The 20,409-nt window shown below is 36.8% G+C and overlaps 1 protein-coding gene across 1 annotated transcript in view; it reads right to left on the bottom strand.

The window, feature by feature from the left end:
- The window catches only part of Uaca (uveal autoantigen with coiled-coil domains and ankyrin repeats), a 99,501-nt gene extending 80,739 nt beyond the window's left edge, over positions 1-18,762 (bottom strand). The window contains exon 1 of the mRNA XM_047540958.1: positions 18,534-18,762. Coding sequence (XP_047396914.1) covers positions 18,534-18,614 — 81 coding nt within the window. The 5' untranslated portion in view covers positions 18,615-18,762. The remainder of the gene's footprint in view (positions 1-18,533) is intronic.
- Positions 18,763-20,409: the final 1,647 nt, after the last annotated feature.

Genomic DNA, 20,409 nt, shown 5'->3' with positions numbered 1-20,409 from the left:
ACTTCCTCCAAGACTTCAGGCTACTGAAGGATAAGAGGGGATATACTAGCAATCTTCAGGGACATTATAAGTCAATAGAGGAAATCTGCAATATCTTAATGACCCACTGATTCCTGAACAATATGAGAAAACAAGGGAAGAAAATGCCCCAAACAAATCTAGATGTTACATCAATAAAATCCAACGACAGCATGGCAGAAGAAATGACAGAAAGGGAGTTCAGAATGTACATAATTAAAATGATCAGGGAAGCAAACGATGAGATGAAAGAGCAAATGCAGGCATTGAATGATGAGATGAAAGAGCAAATGCAGGCATTGAACGATCGCACCAATCGGCAGTTAAAAGAGCAAATACAGGAAGCAAAAGATCATTTCAATAAAGAGTTAGAGATATTGAAAAAAAAACCAAACAGAAATCCTTGAAATGAAGGAAACAATAAACCAAAATAAGAACTCCATAGAAAGCATAACCAATAGGATAGAACACCTGGAAGACAGAACCTCAGATATTGAAGACAAAATATTTAACCTTGAAAACAAAGTTGAACAAACAGAGAAGATGGTAAGAAATCATGAACAGAATCTCCAAGAACTATGGGATATCATGAAAAGGCCAAATTTGAGAATTATTGGAATTGAGGAAGGCTTAGAGAAACAAACCAAAGGAATGAACAATCTATTCAATGAAATAATATCAGAAAATTTCCCAAATCTGAAGAATGAAATGGAAAATCAAGTTCAAGAGGCTTATAGGACTCCAAATATACAAAATTACAACAGACCCACACCAAGGCACATTATAATGAAAATACCTAACATACAAAATAAAGACAGAATGTTAAAGGCTGTGAGAGAAAAGAACCAAATTACATTCAGGGGAAACCAATACGGATATCAGCAGATTTTTCAATCCAGACCCTAAAATCTAGAAGGGCCTGGAACAACATTTTTCAAGCTCTGAAAGAAAATGGATGCCAACCAAGAATCTTATACCCAGCAAAACTTACCTTCAAATTTGACGATGAAATAAAATCATTCCATGATAAACAAAAGCTAAAAGAATTTACAAAAAGAAAGCCAGCATTACAGAACATTCTCAGCAAAATATTCCATGAGGAAGAGATAAAAAACAAAGAAGCAAATCAGCAAAGGGAGGAATTATCCTAAAGGAACTGTCAAATAAAGGAGGAACCAAGTTGTGTCAAAAAAAACAAATAAATAAATAAAATTTTAAAAATGAACTAAATGACCGGATATACAAATCATATCTCAATAATAACCCTAAATGTTAATGGCCTGAATTCATCAATCAAAAGACACAGACTGGCAGATTGGATTAAAAAGAAAGATCCAACAATATGTTGCCTGCAAGAGACTCACCTCATAGAAAGAGATACCCATAGACTAAAGGTGAAAGGATAGGGGAAAACATACCATGCACATGGACTCAGCAAAAAAGCTGGAGTATCCATCCTCATTTCAGATAATGTGGACTTCAAGCCAAAGTTAGTCAGAAGGGATAAAGAAGGACATTTCATACTGCTTAAGGGAAGCATAAATCAGCAAGATATAACAATCATAAACATCTATGCCCCAAACAGTGGCTCATCCATGTATGTCAAACAAATCCTTCGCAATTTTAGAAACCAAATAGACCATAACACAATAATACTAGGTGATTTTAACACACCTCTCTCACCACTGGACAGATCTTCCAAACAAAAATTGAACAAAGAAACCATAGATCTCAATAATACAATCAATAATTTAGACTTAACAGACATTTATAGAATATACCATCCAACCAAGAGCAAATACACTTTCTTCTCAGCAGCGCATGGATCCTTCTCTAAAATAGACCATATATTATGCCACAAAGCTAATGTTAGCAAATACAAGAAGATAGAGACACGACCTTGTATTCTATCAGATCATAATGGATTGAAATTAGAAATAAATGAAAGAGTAAAAAACAGAAACTACTCCAACACCTGGAGATTAAACAATATGCTATTATACGATGAATGGATAACAGAAGATATTAGGAAGGAAATTAAAAAATTCTTAGAGGTAAATGAGAACAAAGAAACATCATATCAAAATCTCTGGGACTATATGAAAGCAGTACTTAGAGGAAGATTTATTTCATGGAGCGCATTTAATAAAAGAAGTAAAACTCAACAAATAAACGACCTAACACTACAGCTCAAAGCCCTAGAAAAAGAAGAACAGACCAACACCAAAAGTAGTAGAAGACAGGAAATAGTTAAATTCAGAGCTGAAATCAACGAAATTGAAACAAAAGAAACAATACAAATACTGACAAAATAAATAGTTGGTTCTTCGATAAAATAAACAAAATCGATAAACCTTTAGCCACACTAACAAAGAGAAGACGAGAGAAAACCCAAATCACCAAAATTTGGAATGAACAAGGAAATATCACAACAGACACGATTGAAATACAAAACATAATTAGAAGCTATTTTGAAAATATATACTCCAACAAAATAGAAAATTTCGAAGGCATCAACAGGTTTCTAGAGACATATGAATTACCTAAACTGAACCAGGAGGACATACACAAATTAAATAGATCAATTTCAAGTAATGAAATAGAAGAAGTCATCAAAAGCCTACCAACAAAGAAAAGTCCAGGACCAGATGGGTTCTCAGCTGAGTTCTACAAAATCTTTAAAGAACAGCTCATTCCAATACTTCTCAAAGTATTCCATAAAATAGAAGAGGAGGGAACCCTCTCAAACTCATTCTATGAAGCCAATACCACCCTGATACCTACACCAGACAGAGACACATAGAGGAAAGAAAATTTCAGACCAATATCCTTAATGAACATCGACGCAAAAATTCTCAACAAAATTTTAGCAAATCACATACAAAAACATATTAAAAAGATAGTGCACCATGATCAAGTGGGTTTCATCCCAGGGATGCAAGGTTGGTTCAACATCAGGAAATCAATAAATGTCATTCACCATATCAACAGACTTAAAGTCAAGAATCACATGATTACTTCAATAGATGCAGAAAAAGCATTTGATAAAATACAGCACCCCTTCATGCTCAAAACGCTAGAAAAAATAGGGATAGTGGGAACATTCCTTAACATTGTAAAGGCCATCTATGCTAAGCCCATGGCTAATATCATTCTAAATGGTGAAAAACTGAAAGCATTCCCCCTAAAAACTGGAACAAGACAGGGATGCCCTCTTTCACGACTTCTATTCAATATCGTCCTTGAAACTCTAACCAGAGCAATTAGACAGACCAAAGAAATTAAAGGGATACGAATAGGAAAAGAAGAATTCAAACTACCCCTATTTGCTGATGATATGATTATATACTTAGAGGAACCAGGAAATTCCACCAGAAAACTTTTAGATCTCATAAGTGAATTCAGTAAAGTAGCGGGATATAAGATCAATGCACATAAATCTAATGCATTTTTATACATAAGTGATGAATCTTCAGAAAGAGAAATTAGGAAAACTACCCCATTCACAATAGCATCGAAAAAAATAACATACTTGGGTATCAATCTCACAAAAGAGGTGAAAGACCTCTACAATGAGAACTACAGAACACTAAAGAAAGAAATTAAAGAAAACCTTAGAAGATGGAAGATCTCCCATGTTCTTGGATAGGAAGAATTAATATTGTCAAAATGACCACACTACCAAAAGTGCTATACAGATTCAATGCAATTCCAATTAAAATCCCAATGATGTACCTTACAGAAATAGAGCAAGCAATTATGAAATTCATCTGGAAGAATAAAAAACCCAGAATAGCTAAAGCAATCCTTGGCAGAAAGCGTGAAGCAGGGGGTATCGCAATACCAGATCTTCAACTCTACTATAAAGCAATAGTAACAAAAACGGCATGGTATTGGTACCAAAATAGAAAGGTGGATCAATGGTACAGAATAGAGAACACAGACACAAACCCAAATAAATACAATTTTCTCATACTAGACAAAGGGGCCAAAAATATGCAATGGAGAAAAGATAGCCTCTTCAACAAATTGTGCTGGGAGAATTGGAAATCCATATGCAACAGAATGAAACTAAACCCATATCTCTCACCATGCACGAAACTAAACTCAAAATGGATTAAGGACCTCGGAATCAGACCAGAGATCTTGCATCTTATAGAAGAAAAAGTAGGTCCAGAGCTTCAACATGTCGGCTTAGGACCAGACTTCCTCAACAGGACTCCCATAGCACAAGAAATAAAAGCAAGAATTAATAACTGGGATAGATTCAAACTAAAAAGTTTTCTCTCAGCAAAGGAAACTATCAGCAATGCGAAGAAAGAGCCTACAGAGTGGGAGAAAATCTTTGCCAATCATACTTCAGATAGAGCACTAATCTCCAGAATCTATAAAGAACTCAAAAAATTCTACACCAAGAATGCAAATAATCCAATTGACAAATGGGCTAAGGAAATGAATAGACACTTCACAGAAGAAGACCTACAAACAATCAACAAACATATGGAAAAATGTTCAACATCTCTAGTAATAAGAGAAATGCAAATCAAAACCACCCTAAGATTCCATCTCACCCCAATTAGAATGGCGATTATCAAGAATACAAGCAACAACAGGTGTTGGCGAGGATGTGGGGAGAAAGTTACACTCATACATTGTTGGTGGGACTGCAAATTAGTGCAGCCACTCTGGAAAGCAGTGTGGAGACTCCTTAGAAAACATGGAATGGAACCACCATTTGACCCAGCTATCCCACTCCTTGGCCTATACCCAAAGGACTTAAAATCAGCATACTACAGAGATACAGTCACATCAATTTTCATAGCTGCTCAGTTCACAATAGCCAGATTGTGGAACCAACCTAGATGTCCTTCAATTGATGAATGGATAAAGAAACTGTGGTATATATATACAATGGAATATTACTCAGCCATAAAGAATGATAAAATTATGGCATTTGCAGGCAAATGGATGAAATTGGAGAATATCATGCTAAGTGAGATAAGTCAATCTCAAAAAACCAAAGGATAAATGATATCACTAATAAGTAGATGATGACACATAATGGGGGGGTGGGAGGGGTTAGTATTAGGGTTAGAGTTAGGGTTAGGGAGGGGGGCAAGAATGGAGGAAGGAAGGACTGTATAGAGGGAAAAGAGGGGTGGGAGGGGTGTGGGGGAAGGGACAAAATAACAGAATGAATCAAACAACATTACCCTATGTAAATTTATGATTACACAAATGGTATGCCTTTACGCCATGTACAAACAGAGAAACAACATGTATCCCATTTGTTTACAATAAAAAAAACTTTAAGAAAAATAAATAAAAAATAAAAAATATTTTTATCATAGATTAGGCAAATCTACCTGCATGCTGCTCTTAGATGTGTAGTGATAGAATAGTATTTTCATTGTAGGTATATATCTGTTTTAAAATTCAATATACGCTACTGCTTAACTGGATTTTTCCAGAGGACTAGGGAATAGATGGTCCATAGAAGTCCTCTTGACTCTTATAAATTTTTGATGGTATGCAGTTAACATTAACAGGACATGGATTGGGGCCCATACGGAAGAAATATGCAATAAACATTTCTTGAATTACTGTGACTGCTGAAGTTCCAGGTAATAAATCAATCATAGGTATGTTCATTGAAAAAAAAAGTCAAAGAAAACAAATTACCAGCTAAAAATGTGCACTTGTTATTAGCATAATGTTAAACTAAGTTATTTTTCAAACATCATCAGAACACTGAGCTGTTCTTCCAAACTAATTATAAGTAAATGCACTTTTTTTTAAAAAAGTTGTTAACATATAGAAAGATTTGAGCAATGTCCTCTCACCTCCTCAGAAGATAATTACCTCCAATCAGATATCCAGGGAACTTAGTGGGAATCACACAGGATTAGTAGGCAGGGACACTGAGAATTTGTCTGTTTACTGGGTGACTAGTAAGTTACAACTTCTTTGGGTCTCCGGTGCCCTTCTCTCCATTACTGCCAGCACTACACAATTCAGGCCCTCACCAATTCTACTGCAGCAGTTTTGTAACTGAGCCCACCACTGCAAGCTCCATCTCCTCCAATCTCTTCTGAACAGAACTGCTACCACAGTAATCAATCAGAAACACATTTGATCATGTGATTCGCCACCTCAGGGTCCACAGGACAAAGTAGAAACTCTTAAAGATGGTGTTCTTAAAACCATTCCAACTTCCTCTTCTGCCTGTTGCCCACTCAAGGCTTTGATGTCATTCTAGGATCCAGAAAAGTTGAGCTGACAATCCAACTGTTTCCTTCCCCAACTCCATATTCCTCGTCTATGTCGTTGCTCTTCCCTCTGATAGGAATTCTATCCTTTCCTGGATCACTTCTACCATACCCTGGAAGCCTCAGGATAAGAGGTTCACTCTGCATACTGGGCCCACAGTTTCCTTCTGAGGTGATGGAAATGTTTGGAACTATATAATAAAGTATTTACACAATACTGTAGCTGTGCAAGATGCCACTGAATTTTCACTTTAAAATGATTAATTTGGGGGTATGAAAGATGGTGGAATGAGACAGACATCATTACCCTATGTACATGTATGATTACATGAATGTGTGAATCTACATCATGTACAACCGTATAAATGAAAAGTTGTACCCAATTTGTGTCCAATGAATCAAAATGCAGTCTGTAAAAATAAAAAATAAAAAAAGCTGAAAAAAAATAAAATGATTAATTTAATGTTATGTGACTCTCACCTCAATTTTTAAAAAGAGAAACAACAGTCGCTTGAAAAATAAACCTGACTCACTTCTCAGCTTCACATTGGATCAGGACCTTGCACATTATCACAGCACCAAAGGCTTTACATTATTCTGCCACAAGCCTGTGAACCAGCCTTTTGTCTTCGTCTTTTCATCTCCCAGTGCTCAGCCTAGGATGGCCCTCAAGAAATATTTCTTTTCCATAATTAAAAAATAGAGACACTGACATCTCCCTCAGAGAAAGAAGTTGAAGCCAATGACCTTTGGAAGATCTAGGTTACATGAACACCTTGTGGAAGTTTGTATTTGTTGGAGAAGGAAAGACCAGGAAATTCACAGTTCACCCATAAGCAGTCAACAATGGAGTAACCTCCAGTGAGATGTTTCAGTTAGTAATTAAGAAGTAACCTTTATTGCATTAATTATATAAAAGGCACTATGCTAACAAGTAAGCCCTGATTATGTCTTAAATCATCGAATGCTCACAGCTACTCTATGAAAAACAGTTATTAGCCTCATTTTCCAAATGAGGAAACATATTTGAGTCCTGCCTAAGGTCACAAAACTGATTACTAGGAGTGGCAACACTCAAACCCAGGCTACCTGGGCTGCAGAGTTTGACCCTGTAGCATCAACATGTTACCCTGCCCCTTTATACTTTTCCCACTATGGTTTCAAGAATGACATGTAGGCTCATTCTCTGGCCCACAATTTGCCTTTTCTAAAGCTGAGAAGGCATTTCATTTTCCTCATTTACCTATTTATCCACTGTCATGACTGCTGTTTATGTTCCATACAGTGATTTTTAAAAATATGTTAATTTTAAAAAATCTATCCATCAAAAAAGAGAAATGATCCTTAAAAAGATCTCTCAATTAAAAGACCTCTCACATGTAAATCAGCAGGTGTTTCTTGATTATTCCTCTTGCACACAGGGAAAAAGATCATGTACCACTAGAACCACACCCACAAGGCTTCCTCACTGAAGTACCCCAACCTCCACACAAAGTGAGCCCTCCCAAAGATGAAATCAACATGAAATAACAAAACTAAGCTGAAAGAAGAATGGCACATTCTTACTTTTTTAGTTTAGAAAGCATGAAGTAAGGGTTGGGGTATAGCTCATCAGTAGAGCACTTGCCCAGGAAGAATAAGAACCCAGGTTTGACTCCTATAGTCGCAGAAAAACAAAAACAAAAACAAAAGCTATGATGTGTAAGTGTGAACATGTGCGTGCTCTCTCACACATTCTCTGCCACTCTTTCTCTGAGAAAATGTCACAATCTGGTAAGAAGAAAATTCATCAAGATTCAGTAAAAATAAATATAATTATCTGTACATCTGAATAGGAAAATCTTACTATAGAGATAATGTCAAACTTTGACAACTTATCAAAAGCCAATTTTTAAAATGTGTTCTATTTAGTTATACATGACAACAGAATGCATTCTGATTCATTGTACGCAAATGGAGTACACCTTTTCATCTCTCTGGTTGTACACAATGTAGAGTCACACCACTCATGCAATCATACATGTACATAGGGGTAATGATGTCTATCTCATTCCACCATGTTTCCTACCCCTTACACTATACCCTCCCCTCACTCCCCTCTGCCCAATCCAAAGTTTCTCCATTCTTCTCTTATCCCCCACCCCGTTATATATCAGCACCTACTTATCAGAGAAAACATTTGGCCTTTGTTTTTTTTCTGATTGGCTAATCTTGCTTAACATGATATTCTCCAACTCCATTCACTTACCTGCAAATGCCATAATTTTATTCTTCTTTAAGGCTGAGTAATATTCCAGTGTGTGTGTGTGTGTGTGTGTGTGTTTCATAGTTTCTTTTTCCATTCATCTATTGAAGGGCGCCTAGGTTGGTTCCACAGTTTAGCTATTGTGAATTGAGCTACTATAAACATTGATATGGCTGCGTCACTATAGTATGATTTAAGTCCTTTGGTTACAAGCCCAGGTGTGGGATAACTGGGTTAAAAGGTGGTTTCATTCCAAGTTTTCTGAGGAATCTCCATACTGCTTTCCTAACGGTTGCACCAATCTACAGGCCCACGAGCAACATGTAAGTGTACCTTTTTACCCACATCCTCGCCAACACTTAACTGTGGCTTGTATTCTTGATAATTCCCATTTTAATAAAGCCAATATACCTCCTTTTAGACAAATACACACCCAATTTACACAAACATACAACCCCTCCAGATTAAGCCATTCTACTGGATCCTAAGGACTTCCTTTGCCTATACATCCTTCTAAATATCTAAGGCTAAAATCAAGCTGAGAGGATAATGTTCAAAAAATACAAAAAACAAACAAACAAACAAAAAACAGAAGGGGCATGTGCCAGTATCAATATGGAACAATGTAGAATTCAAGACAAAAGTCATAATGTGACAAACTGGAGACTTTTACACTGAATATAAAATAGCAAAGAACCTTAATGTAACAATTATCACAAAATTAAATACTCTAAAAAACTGTTTGAAATATAGGGGAAAGATGACAGAAACAAAAAACATACTATAGTGAGACACAGACTACTCTCAAAGCTATGACTGGCCAAGCAATAAAAATACAGACATAAAGCTCTTCCAGATCAATATAAATAAGGCATCAGTTTTTAAAAATGGCCAAAGACCGTGAACTAACAATTCCTAAAACAAGAAAGAAAGTAGTCACTAACACGGAAATATGTTCAAACTCCCTAGAACACAAAAACAAGAATTAAAGCAATAATTCTTTCTTCCTATCAAGTTGACAAATATTTTGCTTATACTCTATCCATTATTGAAAGGATGTAAGGAATCCAACAATTTCATACATCACTGGAGGAAGTATAAACTGATTTTGAGACTTCCCATTTAAAGATCTTTTTTCCTGTTAAATACCCAACCCCATTTTTATATGACTTAAAATACAAATTCCATAGTTTTAAATTTGAAATTATATCAGTTCAGAAAGGTAAGGACATGGGTTCCAGAACCAAGCTACCTAACTTCCCACGTATTAGCCCAAACAGGTAAATTATTTAACTTTCATCCGAAATGATGGCAACAGTTCCCACTACTTTGTATTGCTGTGAGGACCAAGTTAATATAAATCACTTGGAACAAAGCCTGGAACATACATGCTCAATAAATGTTGGCTACTGGCACTTGTATTTCTCATGAACAATTTAAGTAGTTCACTAGCATTTCCTGAGTACTCCTAGTGGGACATTTGTATCTGCTCAAATAACTTCATACTACTTATAACTTTCAAATACAAAGTTTATAAGAATAAAATATTATTTCAAATTGTACATATATCATTACTGTGGTGTTAAGATAATTAAATACTAATTGAATAACAAAGAAGCAGTATGGAAATTTAAAACAAGCACAACCAGTGGTTTATGGCACAGTGAATAGCACTATGGGTAGCTTGTCTTGTCTTCCACTATATTTTGTTTTTTATAGTGAACATGTATGACTTATATGAGGAGGTGTTTTGTTTTGTGATTTGTGTTTTGGGTTTTGTATGTTGTTGTTTTTAAGAACTAAGGATGGAACCCAGGGCCTCACTCATGCTAGTACCCTACCACTGGGATACACAACCAACCTCCAAAGGTTTTTAAAACAATAGACAGCCTTTTATCCCAACTGGGTAAGTCATATACCTACGCTTTATTAACAGGATTTGCCAGGTCTGATTCAATTAAACAATTACAACTTATCCCATTTCACCCTTCACCAGATTCCTTAGTCACTAAATCTTACCAGTTCCTCTTCTGCCCATCATTTTAGAGATGTTACCATTTGAAAATACATTAACATTTAGGATTTCTAAGAATAAAACAGGGCCAAAGACAAAACGTCTTTGTGATTACAATTTGATTCATTTGTGTTTCTGTGCTATACATTTAAGCCCAAAAAAATACACACATTTTCTAAATATATTAAACATATATAAAACTTTTAATCATTTTATAATTTAGGGAAATAAGGTGATATAAGTAGACTATCCTACTATTTCAATTTTAGAAAGTGCATGTCAGCCCTGTTTTAGGCAAATTCCTTACAGAAATCACTTTGATTTCTCTTGAATAAATAAGCCCATGCAGGTGGAAATTTTAACTATTTGATATATCCCTTAGATGGCAGGATAAATATTTGCATAACTATAATAATAGGATAGTGAAGAGTTCCATATTATAGAGATGAAACAAACAGAATACATAAGTTATAAGGTTTAAATCTAGTACTCTTGGATCTAGATTTCTCTACCAAGGACCCAACTATAAGTTAAATATGGTCGATAACAACAAAATGTTGTTGGCTGTTAGCTAACTCTAACAGAGAGGATGAGAGAAGAGAAAGGGTAAACTTGTTAATTCACTATTATGAAAATTTCTGAAGATGAATCTTATTTGACTCCATCAGAGTCTCTCTAAACATGGTATAAACATCAAGCAATTCAAAATTTTAATTCAAGTTAATAAAAAAGGAGGGACCGTCCCTGACGATAACCCCCAAGCTGTTGCCTTCTAACGCTTTCACTGAAGTTCTTACAAGACACTTTACGCTTCATCTGCACCATTCCCTACCATACAATCCTAACCTGTGTACTCTCAGCAAGCTAGATAATGTCACAGTTCTACACCATGATACTTGCTGTTCTTTTGCCTATAAAGTCATTCAAGTTGTCTTTCTGAGCCTGGCTGAAGCTTCACCTTCCCAACCTTTCCACTGGCCCTGCTCTACACAACTGCACTCCCATAGCAATATATACGGACCTCTATTATGGCTCTGATACTGCATTACTGTTATTGTTTTATTGTCTCTTAAAATTCTTGAAGGCGGTAACTAGATCTTTCTTATTACAGAAATTTTAGGACACATGCTGAATTCAATGGTAACACAAAAGTAAATACAATAGCATCATGAACCACTCAGCTACAATTAACTCAAGACCAGTCCTAATTCAACTATAACCCTACTCACTCGCCGCATCCACCCACCACCAGAGTATTTTGAAGCAAATCCCACATTTCATATTATTTCAGCTGTAAAAGCACTTCTAAATAGATCTTTGAAAGATACTCTTTTTGATGACATTACTACCATAGTCACATTTAAATTTGTTAAATAATTCTACATCATGAAGTATCCAGGCAGTATTTACATTTCCTCAATTGTCTTATAAACTTTCATTTTTTATAAATACTTAATCAGGGTCTAAAAAAAGTCCATCATTAAAATTGGTTAATATGTCTTTTAACCTCTCAAAATCTCTTGTAATCTCTAGGTTTCTCCTCCATTTTTTTCCTTTTCTTATAATTTATTTTTGAAGACACCAGGTCATCTGTTCTTTAGTTTCCCACATTCAGAATTCTCCTGACTACATCCCACATTTCTCTTTTCTCTGTATTTTCTATAAAATGGTGGTTATATATAAAGGGCTATCATATTCAGGTATGATTTTTTAGGCAAGATTACTAATAAACAGAGAAGAATATATCTACCAGGGGATAAGTTATGTCGGCTTCTCTTTCTTTAGACATTAGTAGCCTCTGATGATCACTGTCAAAACTCTACATCCATTAACTCATTAGGAGAAGTAAAAATCACAATACACTAGCATCCCTACTTACTAGCTGGAAGAATATGTGATATGCTAATTCTATCACCCCTTCTTCATCTATTAGCTGGGATAAAATTCCTTTTATAAAAAGACCCTTTCCCTTATTGACAATTTAGTTACCCTGAGATATAGTTCACTAAAGAAAAGCATGACACATATTTTATTATATCCCTTTATTTTCCAGAGTTTAAACAAATGCATCAGTTCCCCAGCATGTTCCAAAAGTGACTAATTGTTTTTATTTTTTAATCATCACTATGAACTCATGGATTGAAAGATTTTGGTCCACTGCAGTTGTTTCCTAACCAATGATCAAAAAGTTCCAACATTGGCCAAGTGGAGGCCTCTTCAAGTTGGCCTCAGAGCTCTAAATTTTGATAGCCCCCCTGCATTCTAGCATGACAAGGAATTCCAGGCTCATCTTGTACTACTCCTGCTTCCAGTTTGGAATCATTCATTTCTTCAAAGAGGACATAATAATTAATCCATTCTTGAGACTAACATAATATTCCATAAATGTTTTCCAAACTAAGTAACTGCTGAGCAAAGTCCAATTCCTAAGCTAAGTTTAAATTTGAACAATATGTATGATGTATCATAAAGACATACAATATTACTTCATCCTTATTAAAATAAGTAATTAAAATCCTAAACCATTCATCACTTAAGTCTTTGGACTCATGTTTCAAAAGATCTACCAAAGCAACTCTGCTTTGGAATTCAAATACAAATTTCTTAATTCAAATACACATAATGATCTGGGTAAACTTGATGCTTATATTGGGGTTGAGATTGAAAAATATGAAAAAAGAACTTCTTTACTATCATCTTTATCTTTCAAGAATCAAAGGAAATATAATGCAGGAATAACAATAGGATTGTCTAAATAAAGCTTTAATTAAGATAGGCATTTTTAATTAAAGGTTGTAATCTTTAATGATAATGAGTGAATAGTGCTCAATTAAGTATCATAAGTTCAGAATGAATGTAACAACTTGTGATCTTAATTATTCACATTACCCAGAAGTCATTGTGGTAATATTAACATATTTTCAAACACACCCAAATCCCTGGGAGGAAAACATAAAACCAAAACTAAAATCCAAACTAAAACAAAACCATGTTTAATTCTTTATGTTTTCTAAACATCTCAAACCAATATCCTTAGTGGGAACCAAAATAAGTTTTTTAAAAATTGTTTTCAGTTGCCATTTTGTAACTAAATTCTTTTAGAAATAACAATATTTCTTCAGGGTGCTGAGGCATTAGCAAGACGCTTTTAGAGCATATTTAGAATCCTGCATTATGGCACATGCCTATAATTCCAGCAACTTGGGAGGTTGCGGCAGGAGGATTGTAAGCTTGAGACCAGCCTCAGGAACTTAGTGAGACACAGTCTCAAAAGAAAAAAGGAAAAGAAAAAAAAAAAGAAAGAAAGAACTGGGAAGTATACAACCACTCACTGGTAAAGTGGCCCTGGGTTCAATCCCAGTATCCAAAAAAGAAAGGGAAGCAAAAGTAATTATGGCAGAACCTCCCAGGTCAGAAAACCTTCACGATCAAGAATTTGCTACAAATGTTGAACATAGCTACAACATAGCCCTCTTTGGAAGTATCTGCTTACAATATTTATCTATAGCATGCAGCACCTCTACTAGTAAATACAGTCCCTTAATTTTATTACTAAAATTTCCTAACCTGAACTAGGTGAAAATGGACAAGCCTAATCTCACTACATGTATAGTTGACTATACATATAATTGACACAGATCTGACATGGTATTTACAGTCATTTAATTATCCCTTTAGAAATTTGAAGATCAGACTTCATAATTAAAAATAAATGTAACAACAGAAATATTCTGGTTTCTGATTAATAGATGCAGTTATCTTCGGACTGGACTAGTAAAGGATTAACTATCAAATGTATTTTACCCTCAATTAATAATTGTGAACTGTTTATTTATATGTATATAAACCTGTTCCCATGTAGTTGGGCTTAAACTCCCTGGCATATGTATAACAGTGGTACTAGTCAGACTATTTAAAATTTTTTTCTGCACATCATCTGCATATAATTACAACATAGCGTGTTAAACTAAGATGCTATATTTTGCATACATACCATTTCATAAAATATTTACATACCTAACATACTTCAGTCTATTGCTCATGCCTCCTCTATAGATAACAAGCTTAAATAAATACACAAAGAAAAAAACCATGATGTAAACAATTTTTAAATTTTTCTCAAAGTACAGCAAATAGTAATTATTTCCATGATAATTGAAAAAAATGTTAAATTCAAAGTAAGGAAATGAAATGGAGGGGAAAGGAGGGAGAAAAAAGGAAGATGTATACCCTCCTACCTTACAACAGAATAAATTCTGTATATACTAAAGACTTTTAACAAATGCAAGAAAGAAAACAGAAGAAACTTGAAGAATTTCTTCTGTTGTTTAATATTGCACAGTAAAAAGGCCAAGATGTAACATAAATCTAAAAGTCACAAAATAAAAGGTTAAGAATACAACTGTACAAAAATAAGCACTTTCTACACGGCAAATGCCACCATAAAAATATCATGACAAATATTCAATAAATTAATATTAGCTATTTATATTAAAAGGCCTAATTTTCATGACAAAAAGTACGTATAAATTAAGAAACAATAATGCAATAGAAAAATGGAAAGGATAAACTGTTCACAGAAAAGATGATGCAAAGGAACTGAATAGATACTTCCAGAAGAAGAAATACAATTGATCAACAAATATATGAAAAAATGTTCAACATCTTCAGCAATTAGAGAAATGCAAATTAAAACTACACTGAGATTCCATTTCACTCCATCAGAATGGCAATTATCAAGAATACAAGTAACAAATGTTGGCAAGGATGTGGGGGAAAAGGTACACTCATACATTGCTGGCAGAGTTGCAAATTGGTGCAACCACTATGGAAAGCAGTATGGAGATTCCTCAGAAAACTTGGAATGAACCCACCATTTGACACCTCAGCATACACCCAGAGGACTTAAAAACAGCATACTATAGCAGCCACATCAATGTTTATAGCAGCTCAGTTCACAATAGCTAAGCTATGGAACTAACCTAGGTGTCCTTCAACAGATGAATGGATAAAGAAATTGTAATATATATATATATATATATATATATTGTAATATATATATATGTAATATATGTATATATATATATATATATATACACACACACACAATGGAATATTACTCAGTCATAAAGAAGAATGAAATTATGGCACTTGCCAGTAAATGGATGAAACTGGAGATGGAACTGGAGACTACCATGCTTAAGTGAAACTAGCCAATCCCAAAAAACCAAAGGCTGAATGTTCTCTCTGAAATGCAAATGCTAACACACAATAAGGTGGGGAGAATAGAAGTTCATTGGATTAAACAAAGAGGAATGAAGGGAAGGGTGGGGAGATGGGAATAGGAGACTGTAGAATGAATCGGAGGTAACTTTCCTGTGTTCCTATACATGGTCAGTGAAACTCCACATCATGAACAACCACATAAAGGGAAGTTAAACATACGCCATGTATGTATAATATGTCAAAATACATTCTACTATCATGTATAACTAAAAAGAATTTTAAAATTTTTTTAAAAATTTTCAAAGATGTAAAAGGCTTGTAAAAATATGAAAAGATGCTCCAATTCAATCATAAGGGAAATATAAATCTAAAGTATCCTGTGATACAATATTTTATCTGTCAGACTAGCAAAGATCAAAAAATTTGAAAAGACTTTTAATAAAAGTTTTTAAAAAATTTTTTTCCCATACATTCGTTGCATGGTACATGTAAGGATATTTGACAACATCCTTTAAGGTATAACAAATATACCTATCCTGTAACCCAGCAATTCCACTTTCAGGAATTGATCATACAGATACACATACACATACCCACACACACACACTCCTGAAATACAAGTTTATTCATCACAGCATTGTATATTCTAGAAAAAGATTTGAATGGACCTAATTCACTGTGCATAAAACAACACAGGATATGGAACAGCGAGTATAGTGAGCTACCATCTCTATGAAGGAAGAATATTTATATTTATATTTGTTTGTATATACTAAGCCCTCTCTGAAGGAACACACAGGGGACTAATAATAATGGCATCCTCTGAGGAGGGTGAGGCCAGGTGGCTAAAGGACAGAGATGAAAGGCGGATATTCTGTTGTAAATATTTTTGTTCTTTGCAAATATCAAACCATGTGCTATATTTTCTATTCAAAACTGTTTAAAGTCAAGGAGTGGGTTGGGAAGGAGGGACCTGCTCAATCATAACAATAAATAAGTACATATATGACCAAATCAGGAGTTATGGTGTACATATAGACTGAAAAGCAGAAAGTATCAATTTCTCCTGTATATGCTATTCTATCAATGCTTGGTTTGGTTTTATTAGTTACCACACTCATTATCACTTAAAAATCATATAAAACTTTTTCTAATATTTATCAAATTGGGAAGATGTTTGCTTTTTCTAAGTCAACAGGTTCATTTTTTATACCATGTATTTCATTTTCATTCCATTACTTTATGCAAAGTAACAGAATGCTCAATATAATGAATGCTAAAGATTTAAACTTACAAATGCATCAAGTGAAAATCGACATACGGAATACAGCGATAACAACCAAATACTCTCTCTTACATATCTACAGGAGAAAATTAATGTACATAAGTTTTCAAGTGGAATGTAAATCCTTAGTGCAAACCAAACAAAACTGTGGGAAATGTAGCTAAATTGATATAGAACAGAGTATTTTCAATAAAGCTGAAAACACAATATGCATTTAATCTTTAACTCGGCTATAATGACCTCCAATATTGCTATATATTTTTGCCAATTATTTTTTAAGTAAATCATAGGAATCTCTTTTTCATAAGCTTATGACACATTTTCAAGCTTTATTAACACCACCAAATATATTATCTGAATCCATTCTTTTCATTTTTTGAAATTTCAATTAAAAATTCTAGTCCCGCCACAGTTTCCTTATGCCCTAGTAAAATAATCCTGGAAATAGCTGGGTGGTAACAAAGGCACAAATCTGAATTAACTCTAATTCGTATTTTCATAAAAAGCATATAACCCTTTGGTAAAACCTATATAAATTATAAAGGTCCTTTTTAATTACTACCACTAGGTAACTGGGCAGTATGAGCATACATTTCCTCGGTGTTTGACTCTTCGAGGTTTTTTAAACAGCATTTATTTTAATAACATAGAATTGTGATGATATTGCCATTCTTCTAACCTGCCAAATTATCTAAATCCCAACATCTGTGGTCAGGCTGTTTCCCAAGATTCCTGTGCACTTGCCAACTAAAAGAGGCCCTGACTACTCCTCTCCTCCTCAGCCTGCAGAGGCCGGGCTGCAGATCAGTGCCGAGTGGGTGTCCCTTACGGATCTGCTCCACAGCTGACATCTACGTGGCCACCCCCTTCCCGACTCCACGATCTCCAGGGTCAACACCTCAGTGAGGATCGGTCTTCACAACGACGCCGATTCTCTCGGCCTCGCTCAGAATCAGATTTCCCCAGTGACAGCGCCAGCGGATGACCCACGACGTCCACGCAACGCCGCAGGACTCAGGCTCACAGTCACAGACCCCAGACAGGTTCAGAGTCCGCGCGGGGCGGCGCCGGGAGCGCGGCCTGCCTACCTGGACCGGCCCGCGAGAACCCCGGCCAGGGGACGCAGAGCGCCCGCCTCACCCCGGCAGAGGACTGCGGGCGGGGAGTCCGGCCAGCGCCGGGGGACGGAAGGGCTGCGCGCGGAAGCACTCCGCAAACACCAGATTCTGGAGGGGACTACAACCCCGCAGCACCCTGGCTTCTTCCAGAAGCTCCCAGACGCGGCGACGAGGAGCGCGGCAGGGACCCGCCAAGGCGCGGCTGCCGCGGCGGGTAGGGACCCCGGGGTCTCCGGGCCTGAGGGAGGGTTGCCCACATGGAGCCAAACTGGATGAGGGTCAGGGGGGAAGGGAGGCGCGGGGCTCGCGGGAGTCGAGCGCAGGGAAGCCCAGGACGCTCGCGGAACGCGGGACTCACCGCGCTGGCGGCGGCGGTGGCGCCGGACGACACGGGGCCGGGCACGTCCTGCCTCCTCAGGCGGGACTTGAGGCTCTTCATGGCCAACTCTTGGCAGTCCGGCTCCCGGCGGGCGCGGCGCGCCTGACCCGCGCGCGAACCTTCAAGCTTGCGAGTTGCGAGAGCTAGACTAGGAGGAGACTTCGGGGGCGGTGCGGACCGTGCCCGCCCCACCTGCCACCTGGGGCGGCCGCCCGCTCCAGGCCTGCGGCGGTCCCCTCCCGCAGCCAATCGGCCGACAGCACAGCGGGGGTGGGGTCGGGGCCGGCCAATCGGAATCCGGGAAGGGGGAGGGACTTCCCTTTTAAACTTAATAACACCCTTCCTCTCCCTCTCCATGCTGGAGGAAAAGTTAGGGAACTGCAGCTGGCCGAGCGGCGGAGGTGTGTAGGCAGTGGTGTGGAAAGGCTCCAGCCTCCATGATTCTGGACCTGCCCACTCGGGCAGTGGAGCCTAAGGTCTAGCACGAGCTCCGGGTCCTGCTGAGCCCCTCTCATCTTCCCCGACTCCCCTCCTTTTTCCACCCACGTGCTCTTTCCCAAGTTCTCTTCCTTCCGTCACGTCCCAGAAAGTACTCAGGGTTACCTGTACATAGACCTGCTTTCGAGAGCAACCTCTCTTATGCCTGATGTTTTACGACACAAATCCCAGTGCCACAAATTCCACAGCCACACTCATCAGAAACTCCAGAAACGCAGCCTCCACGAAATAAGTTGTTGATTGTGCAGAAGGATACACAGTTAACAGACTTTGACAGGCGCTATAGTAAATCAAAGTACATGTTAGGTGTTATTTGTTGAGTGAAGAACCCACTGCTTTGGAGGGAAAGCGATGGAATGAGGGGAGAGGTGCCCTCAGTAAACAAACATTGCCCACCTGGCCAAAGTGATGTCCAAAAAAAAATGAGTTGGGCGGCTAGGACAGGAAAAATGCAAGTTTGAACCCAACCTCAGCAATTGAGTGAGACCCTGCCTCCAGATACATAAAAGAAAGAAAAAGTCTGGGGATGTAGCAAGGTGGTAAAGCTCCTCAGCATTCAATCCCCAATACAAAAAAAAAAAAAAAGTCTACAATTGAAAGTAGAGAAATTTGGATTAATGAAAATCATTCAAGGAAAAGGTGAAGAAATAGTCTAATGAGCAACACCCAATTCACTGTTAATGTGATAGTTTCAAAAATCTTCCTTGGAGTCAGTTTTTCCTAGCAAAATATTTATCCTAGCATGCAACCATTTGAAAAGACAAACAGGTTGTCCTCAGTTCTAACAAAGGACTCTTTTTTTCTAAAAGAGCAGTTGCTTTCTTTTAAGTTTCCTTAGAGCAGCTCAAGGTTTTATTCAAATATTTTAAGAAAGTTTTCAGAATTCTGTTAGCATTCAAAGACTCTGTTCATCCTTTTTTAAAGTAAATAACAAGTACTGGAAAAATTATTAAATTGTCTCCTGATTATATCTATGGAAGGAAATTTTCTTTAATTCCCCCTTTTCCTCACAACCAGTTTTTGCTGGCTCTTTAGATTTTGTGAATGGCCAGTTACTCTCTGTCCTCACTGCCACTGCAGAACCAAAATTATCTGATGTCTTACCATTATAGAAGCTTCCCAACCAGTATTCCAACCTCCAGTCTCACCTCTCCCATCACCAATAAGTTACTAACCATCATTGAAAAGTCTTACAAACTTCTCTTTTTTCAAAAACCTTCAATAGCAAAAAAACAAAAACAAACAAACAAAAAAAAAAACCTTCAATAGCAATTGAATAAGAGCTAACTTCTTTGCATGGCATTTAAGCCTGTACAACATGGACCCAACCCTGTTCTCCAGTAGGCACTCTGAGTGA

This window comes from Sciurus carolinensis, chromosome 2 (assembly GCF_902686445.1).
Source record: "Sciurus carolinensis chromosome 2, mSciCar1.2, whole genome shotgun sequence".
In the NCBI taxonomy this organism is placed as follows: Eukaryota; Metazoa; Chordata; class Mammalia; order Rodentia; family Sciuridae; genus Sciurus; species Sciurus carolinensis.
Note: the sequence above shows the minus strand (reverse complement) of the source record. Positions and strands in the feature narration are given on the sequence as shown.